Source organism: Rhincodon typus, chromosome 12, assembly GCF_021869965.1.
Source record: "Rhincodon typus isolate 14 chromosome 12, sRhiTyp1.1, whole genome shotgun sequence".
NCBI classification, from domain to species: Eukaryota; Metazoa; Chordata; class Chondrichthyes; order Orectolobiformes; family Rhincodontidae; genus Rhincodon; species Rhincodon typus.
The window spans coordinates 51,607,033-51,633,485 of record NC_063343.1 but is presented as its reverse complement, the minus strand read 5'-3'; the positions used below and the strand labels follow the sequence as shown (position 1 = coordinate 51,633,485).

Here is a 26,453-nt window from a genome sequence, read left to right as displayed (position 1 = left end):
ACTAATCTTGCAATGACCGTGGTGTCAATTTTTTGTTTTGTAGGACAATGACAGATTTTAGAGGGGAGAATTGGAGAAATCTGCTACCCCGCCCCTCAATCACCTCCAGAATTACTCTTTCCTCTTGTATATTGTGGTAGAACTGTCATGTCAGCCATGGCTCATTGAGTAGTGGTCTTATCTTTGAATCAGATGCTGATTTATTGAAAATTTTCAGAGGGACCTATTAAAATGTACTGACCTTCAAATGACCTTCAATCTTGCGTCAGTGGTGGGCAAATTATTGGAAAGGGCTCTGAGAGATAGGATTTATGATCACTTGGAAAGGCACAGTTTGTTTCGTGATAGTCAGCATGGATTTGTGAGGGGTAGATCATGCCTCACAAACCTTATTGAATTGTTTGAAGAGGTGACCAAACCCGTGGATGAAGGTAGAGCAGTGAATGTGGTATACATGGATTTAAGTAAGGCGTTTGATAAGGTTCCCCATGGTAGGCTCATTCAGAAGGTAAGGAGGCATGGGATAGGGGAAAATGTGGCAGATTGGATTCAGAATTGGCTGAGCCTTAGAAAACAAAGGGTGGTAGTGGACGGAAAATATTCAACATGGTGCTCAGTTACGAGTGGTGTACCACAAGGATCTGTTCTGGGTCCTCTTCTATTTGTGATTTTTGTAAATGATTTGGATGAAGGAGTGGAAGGGTGGATTAGTAAGTTCGTGGACGATACGAAGGTCGGTCAAGTTGTGGATAGCGTGGAGGGCTGTTCTAGGTTACAAAGGGACATTGATAGGATGCAGAGCTGGGCTGAGAAGTGGCAGACGAAGTTTAACCCTGAAAAGTGTGAGGTGATTCATTTTGGAAGGACAAACTTGAAAGCAGAATACAAGGTTAATGGAAAGATTCATGGCAGTGTGAAGGAACAGAGGGATCTTGGGGTTCATGCCCACAGTTCCCTGAAAGCTGCCACCCAGGTGGATAGAGTTGTTAAGAAGGCATATGGTGTGTTAGCTTTCATTAATAGAGGGATTGAGTTCAAGAGCCGTGAAGTTATGCTCCAGCTATACAAAAGCCTGGTTCGGCCACATCTGGAGTATTGTGTCCAGTTCTGGTCGTCTCATTACAGGAACAATGTGAAAGCGTTGGAAAAGGTGTAGAGGAGATTTACCAGGATGTTGCCTGGAATGGAGGGAAGGTCTTACGAGGAAAGGTTGAGAGAGCTAGGGCTTTTCTCTTTAGAACGACAAAGGATGAGAGGTGACTTGATAGAGGTGTACAAAATGATCAGAGGTATAGATAGAGTAGACAGCCAGAGACTTTTTCCTAGGGTGGAGGTAGCTATTACGAGGGGACATAGTTTTAAAGTGAAAGGAGGTAGATATAGGGGAGACATCAGAGGTAGGTTCTTTACTGAGAGAGTGGTCGGGACGTGGAATGCGTTGCTGGAGAGGGTAGTGGAGTCTGCCTCATTAGGGCATTTAAGCAGCTATTAGATAGGCATATGGATGATAGTATAAGGTAGGGGTGGAGATTAGATAGACCTTAGGATTAGGGTAAAAGTTCGGCACAACATCGTGGGCCGAAGGGCCTATACTGTGCTGTACTGTGCTATGTTCTATGACGCATTTACAGTGAGACCATGTGTGGTGTGAACTGGATACAAAGGATCCCATAGTACTATTTCAAAGAAGATGGAGGGCATTCTGCCCAGTGTCCTAGCCAATATTTATCACTGACCAATGTAATTTAGCACCAAATATTTAACCATGGCCACATTGCTGTTAGTATTCTCTGTTGAGAATAGTGACTGGACTTTACAGCAGTGATGTACTTTTTTTGTTATGAAGTGCTTTGGGGTACAGTTATGAAAAGTGTTATAAATGCAATATTTTCTACTTTGCTGTTGCAAATGCTTAGATAAAATAAACTTAACCAGTATTGTGGAGTTTTGAGCAAATTCTTAAGTCAACTTGACAGTTCTGATTATCTTAATGCGTCACAAAACATAAAACAATAAATAACTAGGCTTTGAGTAGGAGCTGATTAATTGTGTAAAAGTACACATTGTAACTGAACTTTAGACAAGTATTCTTGAGTGTTGGCTGCACTGATAATAGTTGGAATTGTAGAAGTTGAATACACTAGTGCGTAACGTTCTCAATTTGTACATTTCTTCTTGTGTGCATTGATCACAAGGGGCTCTTGTGGCACAGTGGTAGAGACCCTGGTACAAGTCCCACCTGCTTCAGAGGTGTGTCAGAACATCCTTGAGCGGGTTAAATAAATACATGGATCATAACATGCAGTTTAACCACGGTACGGTTTCATTTTTCATGAGTTCAGTGCATGTGAAAGAGTTTTCTTAACTCCGAAGAAAGTGAAAAAAACATTGTTGAATTAAAGACATTTCTGTCACGAGGTTTTTTTTTCCCCCTAAAACCAAAGCATACAAAAAGGGAAATTCTTACAAAAGGCTGTACAGGACATTGGTGAGGTCACTTTTAGAATACTGTCTACAATTCTGGTCACCCTTCTACAGGAAGGATATTGTTAAACTTGAGGCTGCAGAAAAGATTTACAAGGATGTTGCTGGGACTGGAGGGTTTGAGTTATAAGGAGAGGCTGACTAGGCTGGCGCTTTCTCCCTGGAGCATGGGAGGCTGAGGGGTGACTTTATAGAGGTTTACAAAGTCAAGAGGGGGATGGATAGAGTGACTAGCCAAAGTCATTTTCCTAGAATGGGGAGTCCAACTTGAGAGGGCATAGGTTAAAGGCGGCAGGGGAAAGATTTAAAAAGGACCTGAGGGGTAACTTTTTCAAGGACAGGGAGGTATGTGTATGGAACGAGCTGCCAGAGGAAGTGGTGGAGGTGGGTACAGTTATGACATTTAAAAGGCATCTGGATAGATAAATGAATAGGAAGCTTTTAGAAGGATATGGGCCAGATGTTGGAAACTGAGATGAGGACAGGTTGAGGTGTCTGGATGGCGCAGATAAGTTGGACCAAAGGACCTGTTTCCATGCTATATGATTTCATGACACTATATTGTAGGCTATTGAATAGCTGAGTTCTCAGCACTTGGGAATTAAGGTTACCATCTCTGTCACTTAGCAGGGCTCAACTTCTGTACTACCGAGGAAAGGCACATACTTTGAAGCTTTTGTCATGCACTCATGACAATTCACAGGAATACCTGTATAAAGAAGAATAACATGCTTACGCTGCATGCGAAGAAAGCTGAGTGTTGGCATGATCCCATCATTGCAGTCTTGAACAAATCAGTTTCCCAAAGTAAAACCTTGCATGATAGACCATTAGTTTTATTTTCTGTTTTTGTTTACCATGGTAGTCTGTCACTGGACATGTTCACAAGAGGCTGTCAATGTACTTTTTAACAAAAGAGCATAAGTTTATTGCACAAAACAACTATACAAGAACTAGTTGAAATAGTCTTATTACAAATATGAGGATAAAATATTCAACCCCACAACCTCTCTTTGAAGAATCAAAGTCCATTCCCTACGTCCAATTGCTGAATTCACTTGATGCTGTTTTCCCAAGGAAATACCTCTTCCTGAGTTACTTAAACAGTCTAATAGAACATTACAGCGCAGTACAGGCCCTTCGGCCCTCGATGTTGCGCCGACCTCCATATGTTTATCCAATGACCATTTAAATGCCCTTTAAGTTGGCGAGTCTACTACATTTGCAGGCAGGGCATTCCATGCCCTTACTACTCTGAGTAAAGAACCTACCTCTGACATCTGTCCTATATCTATCACCCCTCAATTTAAAACTATGTCCCCTCATGCTAGCCATCACCATCCGAGGAAATAGCTTGCTTGCTTGCTCCTTAATCATGTTCCTTAAACTTGTCTTCAACAACCCTTTGGGATGTTTTCCCCTCTGACACTACAATAACTTTTTTGGTTTGTTTTTTTTTTCTCTTTTTTTAACTGACATCTAAGCCATTCAAGACATAAGCCCAGATTGCTTGGAGGCAGTTACCAACAATAGCTTTGCTCTTAGCAACATTCTGAATTAACTTGTACACTGTCTGACTTCAGGATTTCTTCGTTACTAAACCTGAATTGCTGAACCACAGCAGTTAGTCTTCTCGGGACAACAAGGTGCAGAGCTGGATGAACACAGCAAGTCAAGCAGCATCATCGGAGCAGAAAGGCTGACATTTCGGGTTTGTCTTCTCGCTTTTTAAGCTAATCCACTGAACTGTTCACCTCAGGTTTAAAGACCTTGTTTAAATGCATGTAAGCAAAGCAAGTCTCAGGATATCCTACATCTCAGTCAGAATAACTCTAAAATGAAATTTAAAAATTGTTTTCTGCGTAACACAAAGTAACAATACAATTTCAATTTAACTGTGTATTGTTCCGCCATTTTAAAACCCCAATCCTCAAACATAATGTATCGTGAATCACCATAACAGCTCCCCACTGGGAAAATTAATTGAAAAGGTACCTTTAAAAGGCATTTTGATATTTTCTCATCACTATTTCTATAAGTTATGCAGATCAAATATTACTAACAATTCATTTGTACTGCATACAATTCTGCTCAATGCTGTAGGAAGGATGTTATTAAACTGGAAATGATGCAAAGACATTTTATGAGGATGTTACTGAGACTGGAAGATTTGAGTTGTAAAGAGAGGCTGGATAGGCTAAGACTTGGCATAAGAGGCTGAGGTGTGACCTTACAGAGGTTTATAAAATTATGAGAGACATAGATAAAGTGAATAACCAAGCATTCCCCAGGGTAAGGGAGTCCAAAACTCAAGGGCATAGTGAGGGGCAACTTTTACACACAGGATGATGCATATATGGAACAAGCTGCCAATGGTACAGGCAGGAACAATTACAATATTTAAGACGTTTAGCCAGATATATGAAAAAGGAAGGTTTAGAGGGATATGGGTCAAATGGAGGCAAATGGCTCTAGTTCAGATAGGGGAACCTGGTCAGCATGGATGAGTTGGGCCGAAGGGCCTGTTTTCATGCTGTGTACCTCTGTGACTATGCTTTACCTTTGAGAGTATTGGTGTATTTTATCTCTCCATGCAATGCTCAGAATGCAGTACAAAATGTAAATTGTTGAGCTTCCTTTCTTGATAGCTGCAAGTCATCCATATAAGTCAACAGCCTTCGGTGCTAAATAAACAGGTCTTAATTGTCAGCTTGACATTATTCCTGACATTATTGCATGCACATTTCATGACTCAGCCCAAAGTAGTAGCTGGTTTCCTTATTGTGTATTGAAAGGTTATAGATGTTGCTGTCCTCCCTAGTAGGCAGGTTAGCTCCTTCCATATATGCAGCAAAGGTTGGATCAGTTCAGATTGAGAGCAGACCTTATGTCGGTAATAAATATTATGATAAATCTGGACAGAGCAGATGGGCATTGATGAAAGGATTCAGACTGAGAACCGAATTTTAAAGTAACCAGCAAAAGAAACAATAGAGACATGAGAAACATTTCCATGCAGTAAAGTGATTTAAAGGCAAGATCAGTCAAAATGCTTATCTGAAAAGTAAGAATGTTTGCAGGGTGATGGGGAGAAGGCAGAGAGTAACATTAGATAAATTCCTCTTTCCAGAGTGCCAGCACAGACATACTGAGTGGCTGACCATTGTGCTGTAATAATTCTGTGATTCAGGTTATCCAAATCCAAAATTTAGTGACCTGAAGTGACACAAGTGCACAGTGGATTAAAAACCGAAAGAACTGCAGATGCTGTAAATCAGAAACAAAAACAGAAGTTGCTGGAAAAGCTCAGCAGGTCAGGCAGCATCTGTGAAGAGAAATCAGAGTTAACATTTTGGATCTGGTGACCCTTCCTTACTCAAGTTAGGTCTGTTAGGACCCATATGCTGTCTCAAGTCTACATACCGGCAGCAACTGCAATGGCTTGCCTGAAGAAAATTTTAACCGTTTGGTTGAGGCTTGGCTTTGTTTTGGGGTTTGCAGTGGGCTGATCTAGAGTCCCTCTGATCAGGATATATCCTGAGTGAGGCTATGCAATAGCCTTCACTCAAGTGACATTCTACAAGCTCAGTCACACTGGCAAGGGGTCCACTTCCGTCGGAATACCCTGCAACTCATATGCTCCACTTGCCACATTTTCCAATGATAAAGCCATGTGTAGTGTCTCCTTGAAGTTTGATTGGGTTTCAGCTAGTAGGCACTTTTGCATGATTGCATCATTAATCCCACATACCAACTGGTCACTCAGCATCTCATTAAGGATTAAACTAAAGTCACATGCCTCTGCCTGTCATCTTAACCTAGTCAAAAATCCCGATATGGATTCCCCTGGTTATCGAATTGCCAAGTAAAACCAATAGCGTCTCAGAATTACAGGAGCCCTGGGGTCATAATATTCATTAACTAAATCCATCAACTGTCTGGTGCAGACGGGAAAATGAGTAAATCAAACAGACAGGAAAAACAGGTAGAGAATGTGGTAGGACTGATAAACTGCATTTATTTCAATGCAAGAGGCCTAACAGTTAAGGTAGATAAACTCAGGACATGGTTGCGAACATGGGTCTGGGATATCATAGCAATTACAGAGATGTGGCTCAGGGATGGACAAGATTGGCAGTTTATTGTTCCATGGTATAGATGCTGTAGGAAAGAATGAAAAGGGGACAAGAGAGGACGGGGAGTGGCATTTTTGATTCAGGACAACATTACCCTAATAATGAGTAGGATATTCCTGAGAATACATTCAGGGAAGGTATTTGGGTGGAACTGAGAAATAAGAAAGGGTTGATCACCACCTTATTGAGATTGTACTGTAGACCCCTCCACCCCCAATAGTTAGCGGAAGATTGAGAAATAATTTTGTAAGGAGATCTCCGTTATCTGTAGGAATAATAGGGTGGTTGTGGTAGGGGATTTTAACTTCCCAAACATAGACTGGGCTACTATAATATTAAGGGCTTGGATGCAGAGTAATTTGTTACGTATGTACAAGAAAAGTTTCTGACTCAGTGTGTGGATGTATCTACTAGAAAGAGTGCAAACCTTGACCTTCTCTGGGAAATAAGGCAGGGCAGGTGACTGAGGTGTCAGTGGGGGAGCACATTAGGGCCAGTAACCATAATTCTACTAGTTTTAAAGTAGTGATGGAAAAGGATAGACTGGATTTAAAAGTTAAAATTCTAAATTGGAGGAAGGCAAATTTTGACAGTATTAGGCAAGAACTTTCAAAAGTTGATTGGGGTGGATGTTTGCAGTTAGAGACGGCTGGAAAATGGGAAGCCTTCAAAAATGAGATAACTAGAGTCTAGGGACAGTATGTTCCTGTTAGGGCAAGGCTGGTAGGTGTAGGGAATGCTGGATGACTAGGGAAATTGAGGTTTTGATCAAGAATAAGAAGGAAGCATATGGCAGGTATAGGCAGCAGAAATCGAGTGATTCCCTAGAAGAGTATAAGAACAGTAAGAGTATTCTTAAGAGGTAAATCAGGAGGGCAAAAAGGAGACATGAGATAACTTTGGCAAATAGGGTTAAGGAGAATCCAAAGGGATTCTTCAAATACATTAAGGACAAAAGGATAACTAGGGCAAGAATAGGGCCCCTTAAAGATCAACATGGCGACCTATGTGTGGACCCACAGGAGATGAGGGAGATACTAAATGAATATTTTGCATCAGTGTTTACTGTGGAGAAGGATATGGAAGATAGAGAACATGGGGAGATAAATAACGACGTCTTGAAAAATGTCCATATTACAGAGGAGGTGGTGCTGGACGTCTTAAAACACATAAAGGTGGATAAATCCCTGGGACTTCATCAGGTGTACCCTAGAACTCTGTGGGAAGCTAGGGAAGAGATTGCTGAGCCCCTTGCTGAGCTATTTGTATCATTGATAGCCAAAGGGGGTGAGGTGCCGAAAGACTGGAGATTGGCTAATGGGGTGCCACTATTCAGGAAAGATGGTAAGGAAGAACCAGGGAAATATAGACTGGTGAGCCTGACATCAGTGATAGGTGAGTTGTTGGAGGGAATCCTGAGGGAGATGATTTACATGTATTTGGGAAGGCAAGAGCTTTTTTGAAGAAGTAACAAAGAGGATTGATGTGGGCAGAGCGGTGGATATGTTCTTCTATATGGACTTCAGCAAGGTGTTCAACAAGGTTCCTTATGGTAGACTGGTTAGCAAGGTTAGATCACACGGAATAGGTGGAGAACCAGTTATTTGGATACAGAGCTGACTTGAAAGTAGAAGTCAGAGGATGATGGTGGAGGGTTACATTTCAGACTGGAGGCCTGTGACCAGTGGTGTGCCACAAGGATCAGTGCTGGGTCCACTGCTTTTCATCACTTAAAAATGATTTGGATGTGAATGTAGGAGGTATGGTTAGTAACTTTGCAGATGACACCAAAATAGGAAGTGTAGTGAATGTTACCTCAGAGTGCAATGGGATCTTGATCAAATGGGCTGAGGAGTGGCAGGCGGTGTTTAATTTAGGTGAATGTGAGGTGCTGCATTTTGGAAAGGCAAATCAAGGCAAGACTTATACACTTAACATTAGGGCCCTGGGGAATGTTGCTGAACAAAGAGACCTTGGAGTGCAGGTTCATAGTCCTTTGAAAGTGGATGGGATAGTGAAGAAGGCATTTGGTATGCTTGCCTTTATTGGTCGGTGCATTAAAAATAGGAGTTGGGAGATCATGTTGCAGCCCTCCACAACATTGGTTAGGCCACTATTGGAATACTGCATGCAATTCTAGTCTCCCTGCTATACGAAGGATGTTGTGAAACTTGAAAGGGTTCAGAAAAGATTTACAAGGATGTTGTCAGGGTTGGAGGGTTTGAGCTATAGGGAGAGGCTAGATAGGCTGGGGCTATTTTCCTTTGGAGTATCGGAGGCTGAGGGGTAACCATACAGAGGTTTATAAAATCGTGAGGGGCATGGATAGGGTAAATAGTCAAGGTCTTTCCTCTAGGGTGGGGGATTCCAAAACTAGGGGGCATGGATTTAGTGAGAGGGGAAAGATTTAAAAGGGACCGAAGGAGCAACTTTTTCACGCAGAGGGTGGTGCGTGTGTGGAATGAGCTGCTGGAGGAAGTGGTGGAGGCTGGTACAATTACAACATTTAAAAGGCATCTAGATGGGTATATGAATAGGAAGGGTTTAGAGCGTTATGGGTCAAATGCTGGAAAATGGGACTAGTGTTATTTGCAATATCTAGTTGGCATGGACAAGTTAGACTGAAGGGTCTGTTTCAGTGCTGTACAGGTCTGTGATCTACATTGTGTGCAAATTTGGTCTCCTTTTCTGAGAGGAGAAAGATTTAAAAAGGACACGAGGCAAATTTTTTACACAGGTGGTTCATGTGTGAAATGAACTTCCTGGGGAAGTGGTGGGTATGGATACAATTACAATGTTTAAAAGTTGTTTGGATGGATACGTGAATAGGAAAAGTTTTTAGCGGGATATGGGCCAGGAGCAGGCAGGTGGCACTAGTTTATTTTGGGATTATGTTCGGCATGGACTGGTTGGACAGAAGGATCTGTTTCCATGCTGTATGATTCTATGACTGTGATTCTATAACCCCCTAATATAAACAAACATAGATACAGCCTGCTATAATTTAAGTTTACATTGTGCAAAGCATGATTGAATTTCAGTAATGTTGGTTGAATAAACATCACCCCACTACACTTCAGAGGGCTCCATACTGATTTTCTCTCATAATCTCTATTATGGGATATCCTCATTTTAACTGAACCATTCATGTTCAACAGGCACTCTGCACGAGTGGGATGTAATATCCATTGACTAATCTCACATTTGTCTTACTTCAAGGACACAATGTCAAGAGAATATACACATATATATGACTGACCTTGCCATTGGTTTTGAAAGAAGGTATCTGGTTCTCACTGTTTGTTCTAGCTGAGCCAGAAAGGAACAAATGCACCTCTGGAACAAGTCAAAGTGACAGATGCCTTGGTTACAGTATTGCACATCAATTACAGTGAATGAATGCATGATGGTGTTGCCAGTACTGGATTTTAAAGTGACAGAAATGAAAATACTTTATTCTACTACCTTTCTTATATTCATATGTTTCAGGCATGTTTAATTGGTCATAAATACATATAAATATATTAATATGTACTCTCAAATCAACACTGTACACAATTCATTTAGTAGAGTACATTGGTTAGAAAGTCATTTACACAGGAACTTTGCGCATAAATTATTTACATAAGTACATTGGTCAAAGTTCATTTACATAACTATTTCTGACAGCTTGTGACTATTATTCTGTACAAAAGCTTTGTCTGAATGTCAGTCTTCATGGACCGCCAAGGCACAGCGCTTCTTTCTGTAAAAACAAAATAATTGTTGGATTAGCATATAGGCGAATATTAATTATTTGCATAATAAAGCAATGTAACATTTAGTTACCTAAAGGACTTTAAGGGAACATATATGCTTGTTATAATATCTATCATAATAAAGGGAAAGCACATCCCAATTCGTGTGTTTTTTGAATTTTATTTTTTTTAATGGTTTAATCATTTTTCACATTTACAATGAATGGAATTCAACAGTGATGTAATTCTGCTGTTTCCTGCACTTGGTGTCTATAACCAGTTAAATTCATTATTTTGGAGAAGACTTTAATTTCCTGTTTCAATGCCTCTGATTTAAACAGATTGTAAACAATGTTTGCAATATGCTGACTCCAAAGATGGGTTTTCTTTGATAGAACAATAGCACACACAAGAAGTTAAAAAGTTTAAACTATGTTAAGAGAGCATATTGTGCAAGATGTTAATTAGTGACAATTTATTTATGATTAACTTCATGAGCCCTTTCTAATTAGACCATAACTGAAAAACTGGCCATGGCTATCTGCATTATTTTGTCAAGATTTTCCCTATTTACCTGCAATATTTTGAGCTACACTCCTCATTGCTCCTGCAAGAGGATCCAAGGGGCCTGTAAGTGATCCACCTCCAGAAAGGAGTCATTCGTCGGACTCTCTGAAGCACAGTCTCCATTGTCCCAATAGCAGCACAGTCAGCCTATGAGAAGAGGCAGAATTACATTATTAATAATGTCACTACAATCATCCACTTAGTAGTTTAATAGACAATAATGATATAATACATATAGCTTTTATATCCACTTTTAGAGTAAAAACTATCATAAGGCTTATCTATTCATGCATGAAGGTGCGCAGTCAGATCTATGTGTTCCAGACAAGAAAAGTATAAAATGTCATTAATGCAAGTGCTTGGAATACAGAATGAGATTTGTAGTCTACAATCTCCATAATAGCAATTTGGAGCTAGTCTATTTTACAAATAAAACCTACTTTTGACACTAAAAACTTGTTTTGCTGAAATACACCTTGTATTACTGGGGGCAGCCAGTGAAGGAACTCTAACATTTGAAATCTGGGTGCAACTTGTCTCCAAGTTACAAGAAGAGTCAGCTCCAGAATGACCAACCCTCCACTTCTCCAACATTCCCATCGGAAGGATCTGTATTAGGTTTGGTGCTTCTCCCGACGTTAGTGATAATCAAGTTCTTGCCATAACAAAGCTCAGACATAAACATGTGTTTTGTCACTGTTGCACAGCTTTGTAACTAACTGATACAATATTGTAATAGAAAATAATATATTACATTTCATAAATTCATTACATTATGGCATGCAAGAAATGATTTGAGTGTAAATACCTGACTGCTGAAAAGAGTTGAAGCCACGCAAATTATAACAAAGATGTTCAATATTTGAGCATTCATTTTTGCAGAGGATTCTGTAATGGCCGTCCACTTAGAAATATTAAACAGCTAATATGTATCCTGCAATGCCTTGGTTTTTATAGGTCAGCCACTTGGCATAGGCACAAATTATTTGTTATCACAAGTGATATTGCTGGCTCATTGAAGCAAAGATCAACTCTATAAGATTCATAATCTAACGAAGGCGGAAGCAGCAAAGAAGATAACAAGGACTCAATTATGGTATGGTTGGGGGAAGGGAAAGAAATACTCAAGTTCTGTGTGTTTCCACATCTGTTTAGTAAGGTATAAAGGTTAAATGTTTTATACTGCGCTACAGGTCTGCTATGAAAATATGCAATCTCACGTTACCATCAATGCACTTACAAACCTTCCCAGTTACCAGCCAATACTTTGAAAATATGGACTAAAGTATTCAATAAAAAATAAACATGTACTAAACTTGTTCTTTCAAACACACCTTGTACAATTGGACTCGTATCAACTTGAAGTAACCAAATAATTGGCAACAGATCCAAAGAGTTTTATACCCACAGCTTTTAAAGATTAAGTTCAAGAGTGATGTGAGAAAAAAAACGTTTCAGAGAGTGAGTAGTTAGGCCATGGAAGGCACTCCGTTGAAATGTAGTGAAGGCAGGTTCAACTGAGTCATTAAAGAGGTGTGGGATAGTTACTTGGATAGGAATGGTGTGCGGGGATGAGGAAATTGCAGGAGATTGGCACTAGGTAATAGAACTCATGCAGGCACATTGAGCCAAATATAGCCCTTCTGTGGCAAAGCAATTCTGTGATCCATGTTGTATTAGAAGATTTATCAAGTAATATTAGTGTAAAATCAGCAAAACAAAAATTCTGACTGTGCTTCAGAAGAAGTTGAGCCGAATTTAAAACTTTGACCTCTATTACTTCAGTCTCTCTCTTTGCTTTTTTATATTATTACAATTTTCATTAATTTAAAACAATTAAAGAGAGAAGTTGTATGCACACAACTACTTTCTTAGCCTCAGGTCTTCTCAGATCACTTTTCAGATACATAAGTAATTTGGAGCGTTAGTCATTGTGACAATGTACAAAAAGAATGCCAGCATTTCTGTGGCTCACTGACAAATATCGGTGTTAAATCCTCGTTCCTGAAATTATGCTAATTTATCGGATGAAATTCAATGAACAGATGCTTGAAATGCTTCATTTTGTAGGTAGAAAATGGTGAGACAATGTGAAATGAAGGATTTAACTCTAAGTAGAGTGCAGGAGCTAAGAGACCTGGGTGTAAACATGCAAACATCTTTGACGGTGGCACTGTAGACTGAGAGAGTGTTTAATAAAGCATATTCCTATACTTTATTAACAGGGATTAACAGTAGAAGCAGTTCAGGGATGAGCAACTTCAATTGTGTGTGTGCATTCGGAGTGAAGAAAAGGTTGAGAGCAAACTTGGTAGGGATTGCAAATTTTAAGGGGTCTGAATGGATAGGGAGTTTTAGTTCCTACTGGTAGGAATATTAAGAATGAAGGCACAGATTTCACACAACTGACGAAAGAAGCAATGGAGACATTGAGAGAAATTTTCGCACACCGTTATATTATGTCTTGTCAATCAAGGCATTCTAGGTAGTTTGGATCATTATCTGATCAGGAAGAAAAAAAACGTTTCAGAGAGTGAGTAGTTAGGCCATGGAAGGTGATGGGGAGAAGGTGGGGCAAGTGCCATTAAGTGAATTACTCAATCTAGAAAGCCAGCACACCCAGTCAGAATGGCCACCTCCACTCCTGTACCAACTCTCATACAGATTATCTGAATAAAGAGTTTAGCAGCTTGATTTGACCCAAGGTCACAATGAATTAACTGATATGAAACTTAGGTAGTTTGACAACATTGGCATATTTTAAAGGATTAACAAGCCCCTTTACGATTATGTAGGACTACACATAAAATTGAGAAAATTAAAATAATGGATTTCATCAAAACATATAAAGTCTCTGAATATATTTAAGAAAAAAATATATTTATAGACATTAAATTTGTCAAGAGGATGGTGATAGAGTGAAAGTCTGGCATTGAAATAGGCAATCAGCCATGGTCATATTAAATGGTATAGCAGTCTTGATGGGTTGAATGGCCTACTCCTGCTCATATCTTATATGTTTCTTTATGACTCCTGACTGTTTTAATTGACTGGAGTATTTATAATTTTCATTCTTCAACCCTGATAAAGTTGTAATTCACATTTCCTTAGTTATGCACACGGCTCAGTTCATAGTTGCACGCTTTCCTTCCATTCAGTTCCTGCTCTATGAAAATAACCTTACAATGCAGTTTTCTTCACATGTGATAGTGCTAAAAGTGATAAGCCCTATAATCACAACTGGATCACGCTGGCTCTATGAATTGACAAAAATGGGCATTCAGTGAGACCATGTAGTTAACATGCCATCTTTCAATTTCACTTTTGTATGTAAGTTCTATCCATAAAATGCTGCAATTAGGTTTCTGCTGCAAACAAAGTCAAATAAAGCCAAACCTAAAATTAACCCTGAAGCCAAGCTGAAATCTATCCATAAACTTGAATGCAACTGCAAAGTAAATTTTGGTGTGAAATTATGCTCATGGGCTGAATTTTCTGCTGAGCCTGGAATAAATGCTCTTCCAGTATAAAAGTCAGTCTCGATCATGCCTCCACTCAGTGGTTCACACCACAGCTTTCTACTAGTTCTGAGGCCATTGGTATGCCATCAAAGAGCATCCTCTGTCACTGAGAAAATCTGATGAATCAAAGGGGACAATATATTGGCTCAGTAGTTAGCACTGCTGCCTCACGGTGACAGGGACCTAGGTTCAATTCCAGCCTTAGGTGACTTTTTGCACATTCTTCCCTTGTTTGCATGGGTTTCCTCCAGGTGATCTGGTTACCTCCTACAGTCCAAAGATGTGCAGATTAGGTGGATTGACCATTTTAAATTGCCCTGCAGTGTTTAGGAATGTGCAGGTAAATACGTATTAGCCATGGTAAATATGAAGTTATGGGGATATGATGGGGGGATGGGTATGGATGGGATGTTGTTTGGAGGATCAGTGCAGACTCAATAGGCCAAATGGTCTCTTTCCACATTGTAGGGATTCTATGATTCTAAATGACCGTAGGTCTCTTGTGCTGGCAGTCCTTTGGAAGTGGACTGTTCAACAGTGGAATCCAGACTGTGAGATGAAAATATGTGTTGAATAAGGCTGAAGATAACCGGAACTGATAAGAGGCTTTATAATGGCTTTTATGTGTGTGGAATTACACTGAATCATTCAGGTCTGCTAAGAGCTAAGATTACAGAAATGTTTGTGTTAATTATAGAACCCAGGGTAGTGAAAGATAATATTTGAAATTAAAAGTGTGTGTTATTTGTTTAAGTACTTAATAAACTAGTTGAGTTTTATAGAGCTGTAAGTGTCTCTGCTGTATCTTTGTCTATGTATATACTGTTGTCTCTCAGAGACAGGCAACAGGGCTTTTGCCTCTGGATCAGGGTGGTACATAAAGGCATGGGATGTAAAGGGGTGGGGCAGAGTTTGACAGGCCCTCTGGGATGGGGAGTTCAAGGGGAGGGGTTTACACCTTGAGATAGGATGGCAGAAGGTCTCTGACAGACACATAAGGTTGTAAGTGAGGCAGACACTTGCCCCAGCCAAAACTTTATCACATCTAATGTTGCAGCTGAATGCCTGCCTGATCTCTGGTTAAATGTAACTGCCAGTGTAGAATGCCCTTAGGCATTAGTTGACTACTTATGCCACACAATTAGCTTGTAGGTGAATGCTCTGCTCAGTGACTCCCCTGTCACTGGTAAAGTTGTGTTGTATGGAAATAGAGGGTATTTGGCCATTGTATTGCTTCTGTGGTACCGAGCTGCTATCCTGCTCTGAGAAGGCAATACATTTGCAAGCCAAAATTCCAGTAAGAGTTGATGGCAGTTGAAACAGAAACTGTGCTTTCTTAAATAATGTGGCAAAAATCTACTTCAAAATCACCCATTCCCTTCAGACTTGTAGCACTTTATGGAGGAATTCCCTATGCCCACTCTGACCTCTGCAGATCAGAGACACACAAACACTATTTTTGACCCTTTTCTACATTTCCTGAGGTTCATTCTCCTCCAATATCCAGTTCCCAGGGGCATTCTTTGCTCACCAAGTCCTCCCCCCAACTTCAATCTGTCTTCTCGATCTCCTGAGTACACTAACTCCTACCTCAAATAGTCTCAGTTTTACAGGTTCCAGTTTGAACCACTGCACTGTAGCAAGAAATGTCTTTCTCATAGCTTAGACTAGAAGACATAGGAACAGAATAAGGCCATTCAGTCCATCGAGTTTGCTCTGCCATTCAATCAATTGTTTCTCAATTACCGTACAGAATCTAACTCTGAGCTTATCTCTAAGCTTGGAAACTCTATAGCCTTTTGGACTCAATATTGAGTTCAACAATTTTAGGGCATGAGGCACCTTTATCCATATCCTCATTCCAACCTCCACACAGCAGGCCTTGTTATCACAATGTCTGCTGTTACACACAGCCCATTGTTAGCCACTAATTGTCCCCATTAGTAGCTATTTATTGTCCTAAGCTGACCATTATCCATTCCTTTGTCTGTCCAACTGTTCTTCTTTCTCTTGGGCTCTATCTCCACCTATAATTTACTCCTTAGCCCCTCCCCCCACCCTATCATCTACATAAAATCAACTTTTTCCTAGCTATCATCAGTTCTAAGGAAGAGTCACTGGTCCTAAAACGTTAACTCTGATTTCTCTCCACAGATGTTGCCAGACTTGCTGAGTTTTTATTTCTATTCTATTCTGTTTTTGATTTCCAGCATCCATCGTTCTTTCAGTTTTTGTTTCGTATTTAACTCATTGCCTCATCTCGCCTAGGCATACCCATCTTGAAGTTCTGTTTTTCTCTCCAACAGGATTTCCATTCCATCTTTTTTCTGCTTAAAATGAATTGAAATCTCTAACATTTCTCTTACTTGAGGTGTCTGAGGGGGGCAATTTATTCCAAATGATGTGTATTTAATGGCAGCTACAGACTGTATACAAAGGCACTCACAGCAGAGGGAAAGGTTACCGGACTATAGTAAGCCAGCTAATAAAGTAGGGGTCCAATTGCATTTCATCAAACATCCCCCTTATCATAAAGTTACTCAATATCCATGATCACAAAGACAATTATTTTCACTATCAGACTATGTATTAACTCTAGGTAACTCCACTACTGTCAGTTTCTGCACATGCACTGCATACATAGCCTTTAAATCATGCAAGAATTCTAATGTGTATGCATTTCCATTTGTCATTTCTCTGGTACCTGCTTGTTCCTAAATTGAGGTTCCTTCTCCACAGAGTGTTGTTCTGTACTCTGTGCCAGTGATGAGATAACATCTTCCTAATCAGTTGTCTGCAGTGAAAGCACAGATGTGTTCAGACATGGCACCAAGGGTTGTGATGATATGTCCTGTCATTCATCGTGTACGATTGAGGTGACAATGCTTAATACAGGTCCCAAGTTGCTCTGTTGGCTGACTTGTGGAGAGTGTTGAATGTTTGCACTTTGACTGCCAGAGATAAGCATTAGAAAGCCAATAACCTGGCAGTTTTATAAAAGGGAAATTTTGTTTTCTGCCATTTCACATTATTTGTTGCTCATGCTTGTTCCTACCTCAGGATTCATTCCTTTTTTCTTTCACTATTGGAAGAGAAGACTGGGGATGAAATAATGTGTTGAGTTTCCCAATCTTTTATAAGGCAACTGAATTCCAAACTCGTGATTTGAGAACCATAGCCATTCATCGCAATCTGCAGAATGTTAAAATGACTGGAGTTTGCTTTCAGGTGTTCCACCATGTCTGTCATAATCATTGACATCAGCTGGTCTAACTCCCAGTAGTCAGGATAATAGTTGACAAAGGCAAGATGATCAGTTCCTATCAGAGTGAAGAGATGTACTCCAAGCTTCATTCATCATCTGTTTAGGGTATTGTATGTCACAGGAACAAACAAATCTAGAAATCCAGAGCAGCAGTAGGCTATTTGGCCCTTTGAATTGGTTCTACCATTCAATCTGGCCAAGGCTGATGCTCTAACTCAATGTCAAAATTTTATCTACTCCCCATAGCCCTTGACACTTCAAAAATCAAAAAAAAAAAATGTTTTCTAAAATATATTCAATGATTTAGCCTCCATAGGCTCACTACCCTTCGGGACATAGAGTTATACAACATGGAAACGGACTTGTCCCTGCCAACCAGATATCCTAAAATAATCTAGTCCCATTTGCCAGCATTTGACCCATAACCCTCTAAATCCTTCCTATTCATATATCCATCCAGATGCCTTACAAATGTTGTAATTGTACCAACCTCCACCACTTCGTCTGGCAGTTCATTCCATACACACACCACCCTCTGCATGAAAAGTTGGCCCTTAGGTCCCTTTTAAATCTTTCCCTTCTCACCTTAAACTCATGCCCTCTAGTTTTGGACTCCCCTACCCCGGGAAAAGACCCAAGCTATTCACCCTGTCCATGCCCCTCATGATTTTAAATGTCTCTATAATGTCACCCCTCAGCCTCCAACTCTCCAGAGAAAATAGCCTCAGCCTTTTCAGCTTCTCTTTATAGCTCAAACCGTCCAATCCTGGTAACGTCCTCATAAATCTTGTCTGAACCCTTTCAAGTTTAGCAACATCCTTCCTAATAGCAGGGAGACTAGAAGTGATGAAATGTTTCCTCATCTCAGAGTAATTGGTCTACCACGAGACTGTGTCATAAATAGCTCTGTACCTTTGCATGTGTCACAATCACTACACTGGCTGATGGTCCTTAATCTTATTGCTCATATTTGAACAGTAAAGCACTTCACTTGCCTTCGTCAGCCTAGACTCAATTCGTTGATGGTTTGCATTGATGTGTTTCCATATCTCTTTTATTTTTCCCTCGGGGATAATGACTCTATTTCTTTTACACAAGATGACATCTTAGTTTATCATTTCCTCTCCATCTGTCTAATTGCAATAAGCATGTCTTTGTTTTTCTTTTCAGGTCACCCATTCATTACTGCTTCCTGCAACCATTAGAGAGTTGCATCTTTATTTTCAGAATTTTCTTGATTTGATACTTACTTTCATATTCAATGTTACTACAATTTCCAGATCAGGTGAAGTTCTTGCTTCTCATTGAATGTATATACACTACTATGCCCTGGTATTTTAAGTGTTCATCCAGACTTTTGTTAAATGTTGCAACATTACCTGCCTCCGCCACCCTCTCTGGTAGCATGTTCCATATTTCTACCACCCTCTGGGTAAAAGAAACTTTTTCTCAGATCCCCTGTAAACTATTTACTCCTCACCTAAAAGTTATATTTTCTGGTGTTGGATATATCTGCCATGGAGAAAGGTTTCTCAGGATCTACCTTATCTATGCCTCTCATAATTTTGTATACCTCAGTCAGATCCCTCCAAGCCTCCACTGGTCCAGGGAAAACAAACCCAGCCTTTCCAGTCTCTCCTCATAACCAATGCTCTATAAAGTTGCAACAAATTTTTCCTGCTCCTATATTCCATGTCCTGGCTAATGAAGGCAAGCATTTTGTATTCCTTCTTTACCACCCTATCTACCTGTACTGATACCTTCAGGAATCTATGGACTTATACACCAATGTCTCTTTGTTCCTCAGTACTCTCTAGGGACCTACAATTTATTGTGTAAATCCTTCCCTATTACACCTCCTAAAACATATCACCTCACACTTATTAGGGTTATATTCCATCTGTAAATGATCTGCCCAATTTACCAGCTGATCAATGTCAGACTGTAGCCTGACACCATCCTCCTCACTATCAACAATACCACCAATGTGCATGTCATCTGCAAACTTACTAATTATATCTTTGCATTCACATCCCAGTCATTAATGTACATAACTGGACATGTCCAATCCCAGAGTGAAATCTGGCTTGATGGATTATAAATTTTATTTTTGCAACTTGGTTACCCTGCTGGTCAGTCACTAAACATATTCACATAAAGCTGCCAATGTACTTTTAATATCAGAATATTAACATCTATTACAGAAAATATTTTTTAAAAAGCTATGCCTATAGGAAAATGTAGACAGACCTTAATATAAACAGCAAAAAAAAAGATTCAAACATTTTCCCGTCAACATCCTTTTCAGATGTTCAATCACAAATATCACTCCTATCTTCAATTTTTAATTTCTCACTCAACTGCTTCTTTTCAGTCTGTCTCTTTGGGCTGCAGAAACCATTTAAATTTGCTTTCCAACACTCAAAGCCTGGAGACTTCTACAAAGTCTCACAGCTTAGAGATTTCTGCAAACTAAAAATTGTCCTTTTGTTCTGCCTTCACAAAGCAGGATGTGAATAATGTATCAGAAATGAACATAGGGTTTAGTGTGAGGGAGGAACTGAAGCAAAACTGTATTTGTAGAGAAATGATGTCAAAGAAAGTGATAAAGTTGAAGGCTGATATATCCCCAAAGCTTGATAATCTACATTTCAGCATACTTAAAGAAGTGGCCCTAGAAATATTGGATGCATTGGTGGTTATCTTCCAAGATCCTTTAGACTCTGGAAGAGTTCCTACAGATTGAAGAGCTGCTAATGTATCCTCACTATTTAAAAAAGGGAGCGAGAGGGAAAACAGGAAATAATAAACCAATGATTCTGATATTGATAGTGAGTAAGATGCTAGAGTCCATTATCAAGGATTTTATAACAGAGCACTTAGAAAATAGTGGAATCATCAGACAATCAGCATGGATTTATAAAAGGAAAATCATGCTTGACAAATACTAGAATTCTTAGAGTTGATCGGGACGTACCAATCGATGTAGTTTATTTGGACTTTCAGACGTCTTTCTACAAAGTCCTGATTAAGGGATGTAAAGTTAAAGCACATGGGATTGAAATTAATGTATTGAGATGGATAGAAAATTGGTTAGCTGACAGAAAACAAGGAGTAGGAATAAATGGATCTTTTTCTGAATGGTAGGCAATGATTAGTGGGTAACACAGGGATAAGTACTAGGACCCCAGCCATTCACAAATTTATATATTAATATATATATATTCATGCTTTAGATGAAGGAAATAAATACAATATCTCAAAATTTGCAGATGACTCAAAGCTGGGTGGAAGGATGAGTTTTGCAGAGATGTTTCAGTGTCATTTGGAATGGGTGAGTGGATAAATGCATGGCAGTATGATGTGAATGTGGATAAATGTGAGGTTATCCAATTTGGTAGCAAAAGTAGGAAGGCAGATTATTATTGCTTCCTTTTCTTTTGACTGATGTCCTCGATAATATTTACATCATGTTCTTTGTTATATAGGGCAATTGGCCTGAAAGGGTCAACTCTGGAACCTTTGTATAGTCCATCAGGATATAAATGACTCTCTCTTGGAGGAAACTAGTCAGTTCTAAAGTCTGTTGCCAGTATCGTGTCTCAGGCTTGCTGCTGTGCTCTAGTGAAGCTCAGTGTAAGCTGGAAGAACAACACCTCACTTTCCACTTGGGGGACCCTGCAGTCTTCAGGACTCAATATCGAGTTCAATAACTTTAAGACTTGAACACTCCTATGTCCTAGACCCCACCCCCAACACACCAGACCTTGTAACCACATATGCTCAGGTTTTCTAATTCTGTACCGATTTTATAGATTTTCCACTGAAAGTGGAAGAAATTCCAATTAGGTATCATATCTCATTTCATTTCCACCACAGCAATGAATGGAAAATGCCCATCCATTTTGACACGCCCAGTAATTCAAAGTTGCAGACCTTTTTTATTTCTTTCTTTTGGTAGTCAGATCTTAGAGCACTGAAATTCCACACATTTCTAGCTGTTCCACACAGATACCATGCTCCAAATTATGTGTTTAATAGCTGCCACAAATTGCACACAAAGACAAAAGAGGTTGAGGTCACATGACAATAGCAAAATCTGCCAGTAGACTAAGAGCACAGTTGCACTCCACCAATCATAACCCACTGGCATAAGGAAAAGCAAGACATATGTTTATTTCAATTTTCATACTCCAAAGCATCATTGAATTTGAATAACTTTCAGACAATAGATTTTTATGTTTTATTCAAGCTTAATTTGTTGTTTATACAAAAAAGTACATTAAAATTCACTTGCAGTCAACATTGTATACAATACATTTACTGGAGAACATTGGTTATCAATTAATTTACACAGCGAGATTGGGCATAAATAATTTACATAAATACAATGGTCAAAATGGTTTATATTACATCTGGGATTCTTGACAAACACGTTGTTTAAGTTTCATACTTCATAGGTAGTCAAGCTGCAGCGCTTCTCTCTGCAAGAATAAGATAATTCTTGGATTAGCATAAAGAGTAAAATAGAAATTGTTTGCATGATAATCCAATGCGGTGTTTTCTTATTTATTTAAAGCACTTTGAAGGATCGCATCGTCATCATAATGCCTATCACCATTTACTGTATAAAAAAAGGTACTTATACAATTGTTGGGTGTTTGAGTTTTCGTTTCTAGTTTCTTGTTTTTGGTTTATTACATTTTCACATATACAATGTATCTGAATTTTGACTGTATCAAAAACTGCTGTTTCCTGCATTTGATGTCTATAAAGGGTGCAATTTATGATTTTGGCGAAGACTAAATTCTTCTTTCAATTCGTCTTATTTAAACAGATTGTTTACAATATGTTGATTCCAGAGATGGGTTTTCTTTGATAAATCAATAGCACACTCAAGTTTAAATGTTCAGAGACACAATTAAGATTAATAACAATTAATTATTTTTGGTTAACTTCATAAGCCCCTTCTAGTCAGACCATAACTGAAAAACTGGCCTTGATAATCTTTATGTTATTTTGTCAAGATTTTCCCTATTTACCTGCAATATTTTGAGCTACACTCCCCATTGCTCCTGCAAGAGGATCCAAGGGGCCTGTAAGTGATCCATCTCCAGAGAGGAGTCATTCTTCGGACTCTCTGGAGCACAGCCTCCATTGGCCCAATAGCAGCACAGTCAGCCTATGAGAAGAGGCAGAATTACATTATTAATAATGTCACTGCAATCATCCACTAGCTTAGATACTACAATATTACATCCAGTGTGGCACAAAGCAGTCATAAATCAGTTGCTGTTAAATGTTTCTATTATCTTTCTCTCTTCTCTCTTTTGTGAGCACCAGCTTATATACCTTCCTGCATATTCAAACTGCAATATTAATAACAGCCAGGCAATACATAAGGGAGTTTTGGATTGTTCTAGCAATAGCTGTCACAAACACAACCTGCTGAGTAGTCACTTAGTACTCAGTAGCTCAGTAGTCATTAATAACGTTTTTGTAGATACTTTTCCCATAAACTAGCTGTAAAATATCTTTGCTATCATTCAAAAGCTACTGTATCTCTTATCTTCTCATATATGAAGATAGACAATCAGATGTATGTGCTATAGATAAGAAAGGAATAAGTTAGGATTAACTTAAATACTTATAGATTTCAAAGTGAGATTGGTTGGTCCACTATCTCCATAATAATGTAAACCAAAGCTACTGACACTCTTATTTTACAGAATAAAACCTATTTCTGATAGCACTAAAATCTTGCATTGCTGAAATGCACCATATTTTGTTGTCCAGAGGAAGCATAAATAGACAGCTTGCACCCAGGCTTCAGCTGTTAACAATTCCTTTACCAGCTGTGACAAGTTACAAGAAGAGGCATCTTCAAAATAACAAAACCACCACTTTTCCCATCCCTCCTGTCAGAAGAGCCTGCCCCAGGTTTGGTGCTTTCCCCATTGGGTACTTGTCATGCAAAATCTCAGGAAACAGGAGATATTTTGCCACTGTTGCACAATTTGTAACTTTCTTTCAATAGAGTGCTGTAATGGAAAATGACTTAATATTTCACTACATAAACTCACGATCTCCTGCAATATTGTAATTTCATACTTACATACCTGCGTGTTCAAAAGAGTTGAAGCTATGCAAATAATTGCAAAGTATTTCATAAACTGAGCATTCATTTCCACAGAGCACTCTGTAATTGTTGTGCACTCAGAAAAATAGAAAACGGAAAACCTATCCTGCAATGCTTTGCACCCTGTTTTATAGGCAGCTGCTTGGCATAGACGTATATTCTCTATTTAGATATGGGTGATATTACTGGCTCATGAAGCAAAGATCAAATCCATGACGTTCATAATTTATCAGAGGCAGAAGACCAAAAAGATAGCAAGGACTCAAGTCTGGTCAGGGAAAGAAAAAACAATATTCAAGCACTTCCTGATTCTAAAATGTTTAAATAACATATAAAGGTTTCATTTTGTTAGACTGCTCTCCAAATGTGTCAGCAAAATGAACATCCTCAATCTACCATTACTAATTATATGAAAAACTCAATGATCCGTCCGTATCCTGAAAATGTGGACTGAAGCACGGAGAACTTTAAAATTTCTTCATTATCCCCGATAATGACTGTTATAACTGATTTAAAACTTGATAATCTATATTATTCAATCCCGATAAGTTTTCATTTTTCACAGATGTCATTTTCATGGTCCTTCAAAGCATACTCACACCATATGTATATTGGTAAATTTTTAGTTTCTACACATTCCCAACCCCAAAATTTTCTCTCAACCTTGCACTTCAAGGCAAATTGCAGGACCTCATAGGCAATAAATCTTTAACACTGGGGAGAATATTTCAATATTTGATCACTACAGAACCTTATAACAGATGAATAGCTATTTTATTCTGAAACATGTTTTTTTTCTCATGAGAATTTAACGCTTTTGAACAAAATGCTATACAATAATTTCTGGTAAGCATCCAATTAATACCTTCTTATGAAATCCTCGATATTACTGTCTATATAATCACGTACAAGTATGACCAGTTTCAGTCCCCTTGCACATAATCAATATATTTTGAAATGTCGGGTTAATAAGTTATGCTTCACCATCGTGGTCATGGCTGATTATAACACAATAAACAATCTACCCTTTAGCAAATTTATTCCACTAAGGAATCTCTTCCAACAAAACAAATACTTCAATAAAATAAAGCTTCCTTGCCAGATAAAATTGCCTTAGCCAAAGTATAACTTCAAACCTTGAGCTACCATGTCATGAATGCTGAACATTAGAAGATGGCTATGCTTTGAATTATACCACTAACTCCAAGTAAAGCAGGAAATTCCAGTAAAAATCTCAGCTTTAAGACTTGCCAGTGTGATCTTGTTGCCATAGGAGGAATACGTCAAACAGAAACCTACTAACATAGAATGTCTTTTTAACATCTTTTGCATAAAAAGGGTGGTTGCAGTTTGAGTTGCAGAAAAACAATGGAGCTACTGTTATTTTAAAGTAACATATAAATCTTTGTTCTAATGACCAATGTTCTTTACCGTATATAATCGAGTAAAAGTCAATCTCATGTAAAAGTTGACCCCCTATTTTTGGCCAAAAAATCTGGAATTTTCCATATATCTCATGTAAAGGTTGACCCTAATTCTTCACAGATAACAGATCAACATTTGTGAGTCAAGGTATTATCCTGTACATAAATATTACAATGAAGAAATGGATTTTTTCATGCTATTATGTATTTTGAAATTTCTTCATCATTTTGTGTAAAAATGCTCTCCAGAAAAAACAGAAAATATACAGCAGCGTTTAAACTGAAAGTTGCTGAAGTTGCAGAGAAGATAAATAATTGTGTAGCAGCAAGAGAATTTTGTGTTTCAGAGAAACCTGTGAGAGATTGGAGAAAGATATCAAACCAACTTCAGACAATGCCAAAGTGAAAGAGTGCCAACAAAAGAAAACATAGCAAGTGACCTCAATTGGAGAAAAAAGTTGCTGAGGGGGTACTTGAAAATCATCAAAATGGAAAATGTGTCAGTCATGAAGCCATCTGAAACCATGCAGGAAACGATTCAATGAAGGATGAAATTTCGGATTTTAAAGCAAGTGCCGGATGGTACCCAAGGTTCATGAGAAGGCATGACTTAGTACTTTAGCAGAGAACTAAGATTGCACGAAAGCTGCTTGCTGAACTAGAAGATAAGATATTACAGTAATTACCATCATTTGTTGTTTTTTTCTCTTTATTCATTTAAAGATCAATTGGGCTTCTGCTAATGATTTGGTGTTTTGGACTGTAGCATGAATTTCAGCCCCTCAAAAGTAATATCCACACAATTGTCAACCCCATAATTTTGATCTTAAAAAGCAGTCTAAAACATTTTACTTCTACATGAGTATGTCCAGTAGTTATTTGCATTTGTCAAAATTGATAAAACCCTATTAGGAGTTTAATGTGAATACATGATTCTAATTTTGAATCTGACCTAAATTTCAAACTTGATCTAACCCCAAACCTAAATACTGCATTAAATCAATTTTATCCAAAAGTAGTCACTAATTCAACACTGTTATTATGTTTCTGTTAATACAGTAGACTGATGAATGAAGAAAACTGAGATAACAAGGTGTAGAGCTGGATGAACACAACAGGTCAAGCAGCATCAGAGGAGCAGGAAGGCTGACGTTTCGGGCCTAGACCCTTAGGCCCGAAA

General features: G+C 38.8%; 2 protein-coding genes across 2 annotated transcripts; both read right to left on the bottom strand.

The window, feature by feature from the left end:
* Positions 1 to 10,328: 10,328 nt before the first annotated feature.
* LOC125484597 (liver-expressed antimicrobial peptide 2-like) lies at positions 10,329 to 11,829 on the bottom strand. Its single transcript, XM_048604045.1, has 3 exons — positions 11,733 to 11,829; positions 10,932 to 11,071; positions 10,329 to 10,365 (listed from the first exon to the last, which is right to left on the bottom strand). Exons 1-3 carry the CDS (start codon positions 11,796 to 11,798, stop codon positions 10,329 to 10,331), a joined length of 243 nt encoding a protein of 80 aa, XP_048460002.1. The 5' UTR covers positions 11,799 to 11,829.
* A 10,257-nt stretch (positions 11,830 to 22,086) lies between these two features.
* LOC125484596 (liver-expressed antimicrobial peptide 2-like) lies at positions 22,087 to 23,929 on the bottom strand. Its single transcript, XM_048604044.1, has 3 exons — positions 23,830 to 23,929; positions 22,753 to 22,892; positions 22,087 to 22,194 (listed from the first exon to the last, which is right to left on the bottom strand). The coding sequence occupies exons 1-3, from the start codon at positions 23,893 to 23,895 to the stop codon at positions 22,158 to 22,160; spliced, it is 243 nt and encodes an 80-aa protein (XP_048460001.1). The 5' UTR covers positions 23,896 to 23,929; the 3' UTR covers positions 22,087 to 22,157.
* Between the last annotated feature and the right edge of the window lie 2,524 nt (positions 23,930 to 26,453).

Excerpts from the sequence above, each read along its gene's own strand:
- LOC125484597 (XM_048604045.1), bottom strand. The coding sequence starts at position 11,798 with ATGAATGCTCAAATATTGAACATCTTTGTTATAATTTGCGTGGCTTCA. Across the intron at positions 11,072-11,732 it reads CAACTCTTTTCAGCAGTCAG|GCTGACTGTGCTGCTATTGG; the intron begins GTATTTACACTC and ends CTCTTCTCATAG. Across the intron at positions 10,366-10,931 it reads TGTAGCTCAAAATATTGCAG|AAAGAAGCGCTGTGCCTTGG; the intron begins GTAAATAGGGAA and ends TTGTTTTTACAG.
- LOC125484596 (XM_048604044.1), bottom strand. The coding sequence starts at position 23,895 with ATGAATGCTCAGTTTATGAAATACTTTGCAATTATTTGCATAGCTTCA. Across the intron at positions 22,893-23,829 it reads CAACTCTTTTGAACACGCAG|GCTGACTGTGCTGCTATTGG; the intron begins GTATGTAAGTAT and ends CTCTTCTCATAG. Across the intron at positions 22,195-22,752 it reads TGTAGCTCAAAATATTGCAG|AGAGAAGCGCTGCAGCTTGA; the intron begins GTAAATAGGGAA and ends TTATTCTTGCAG.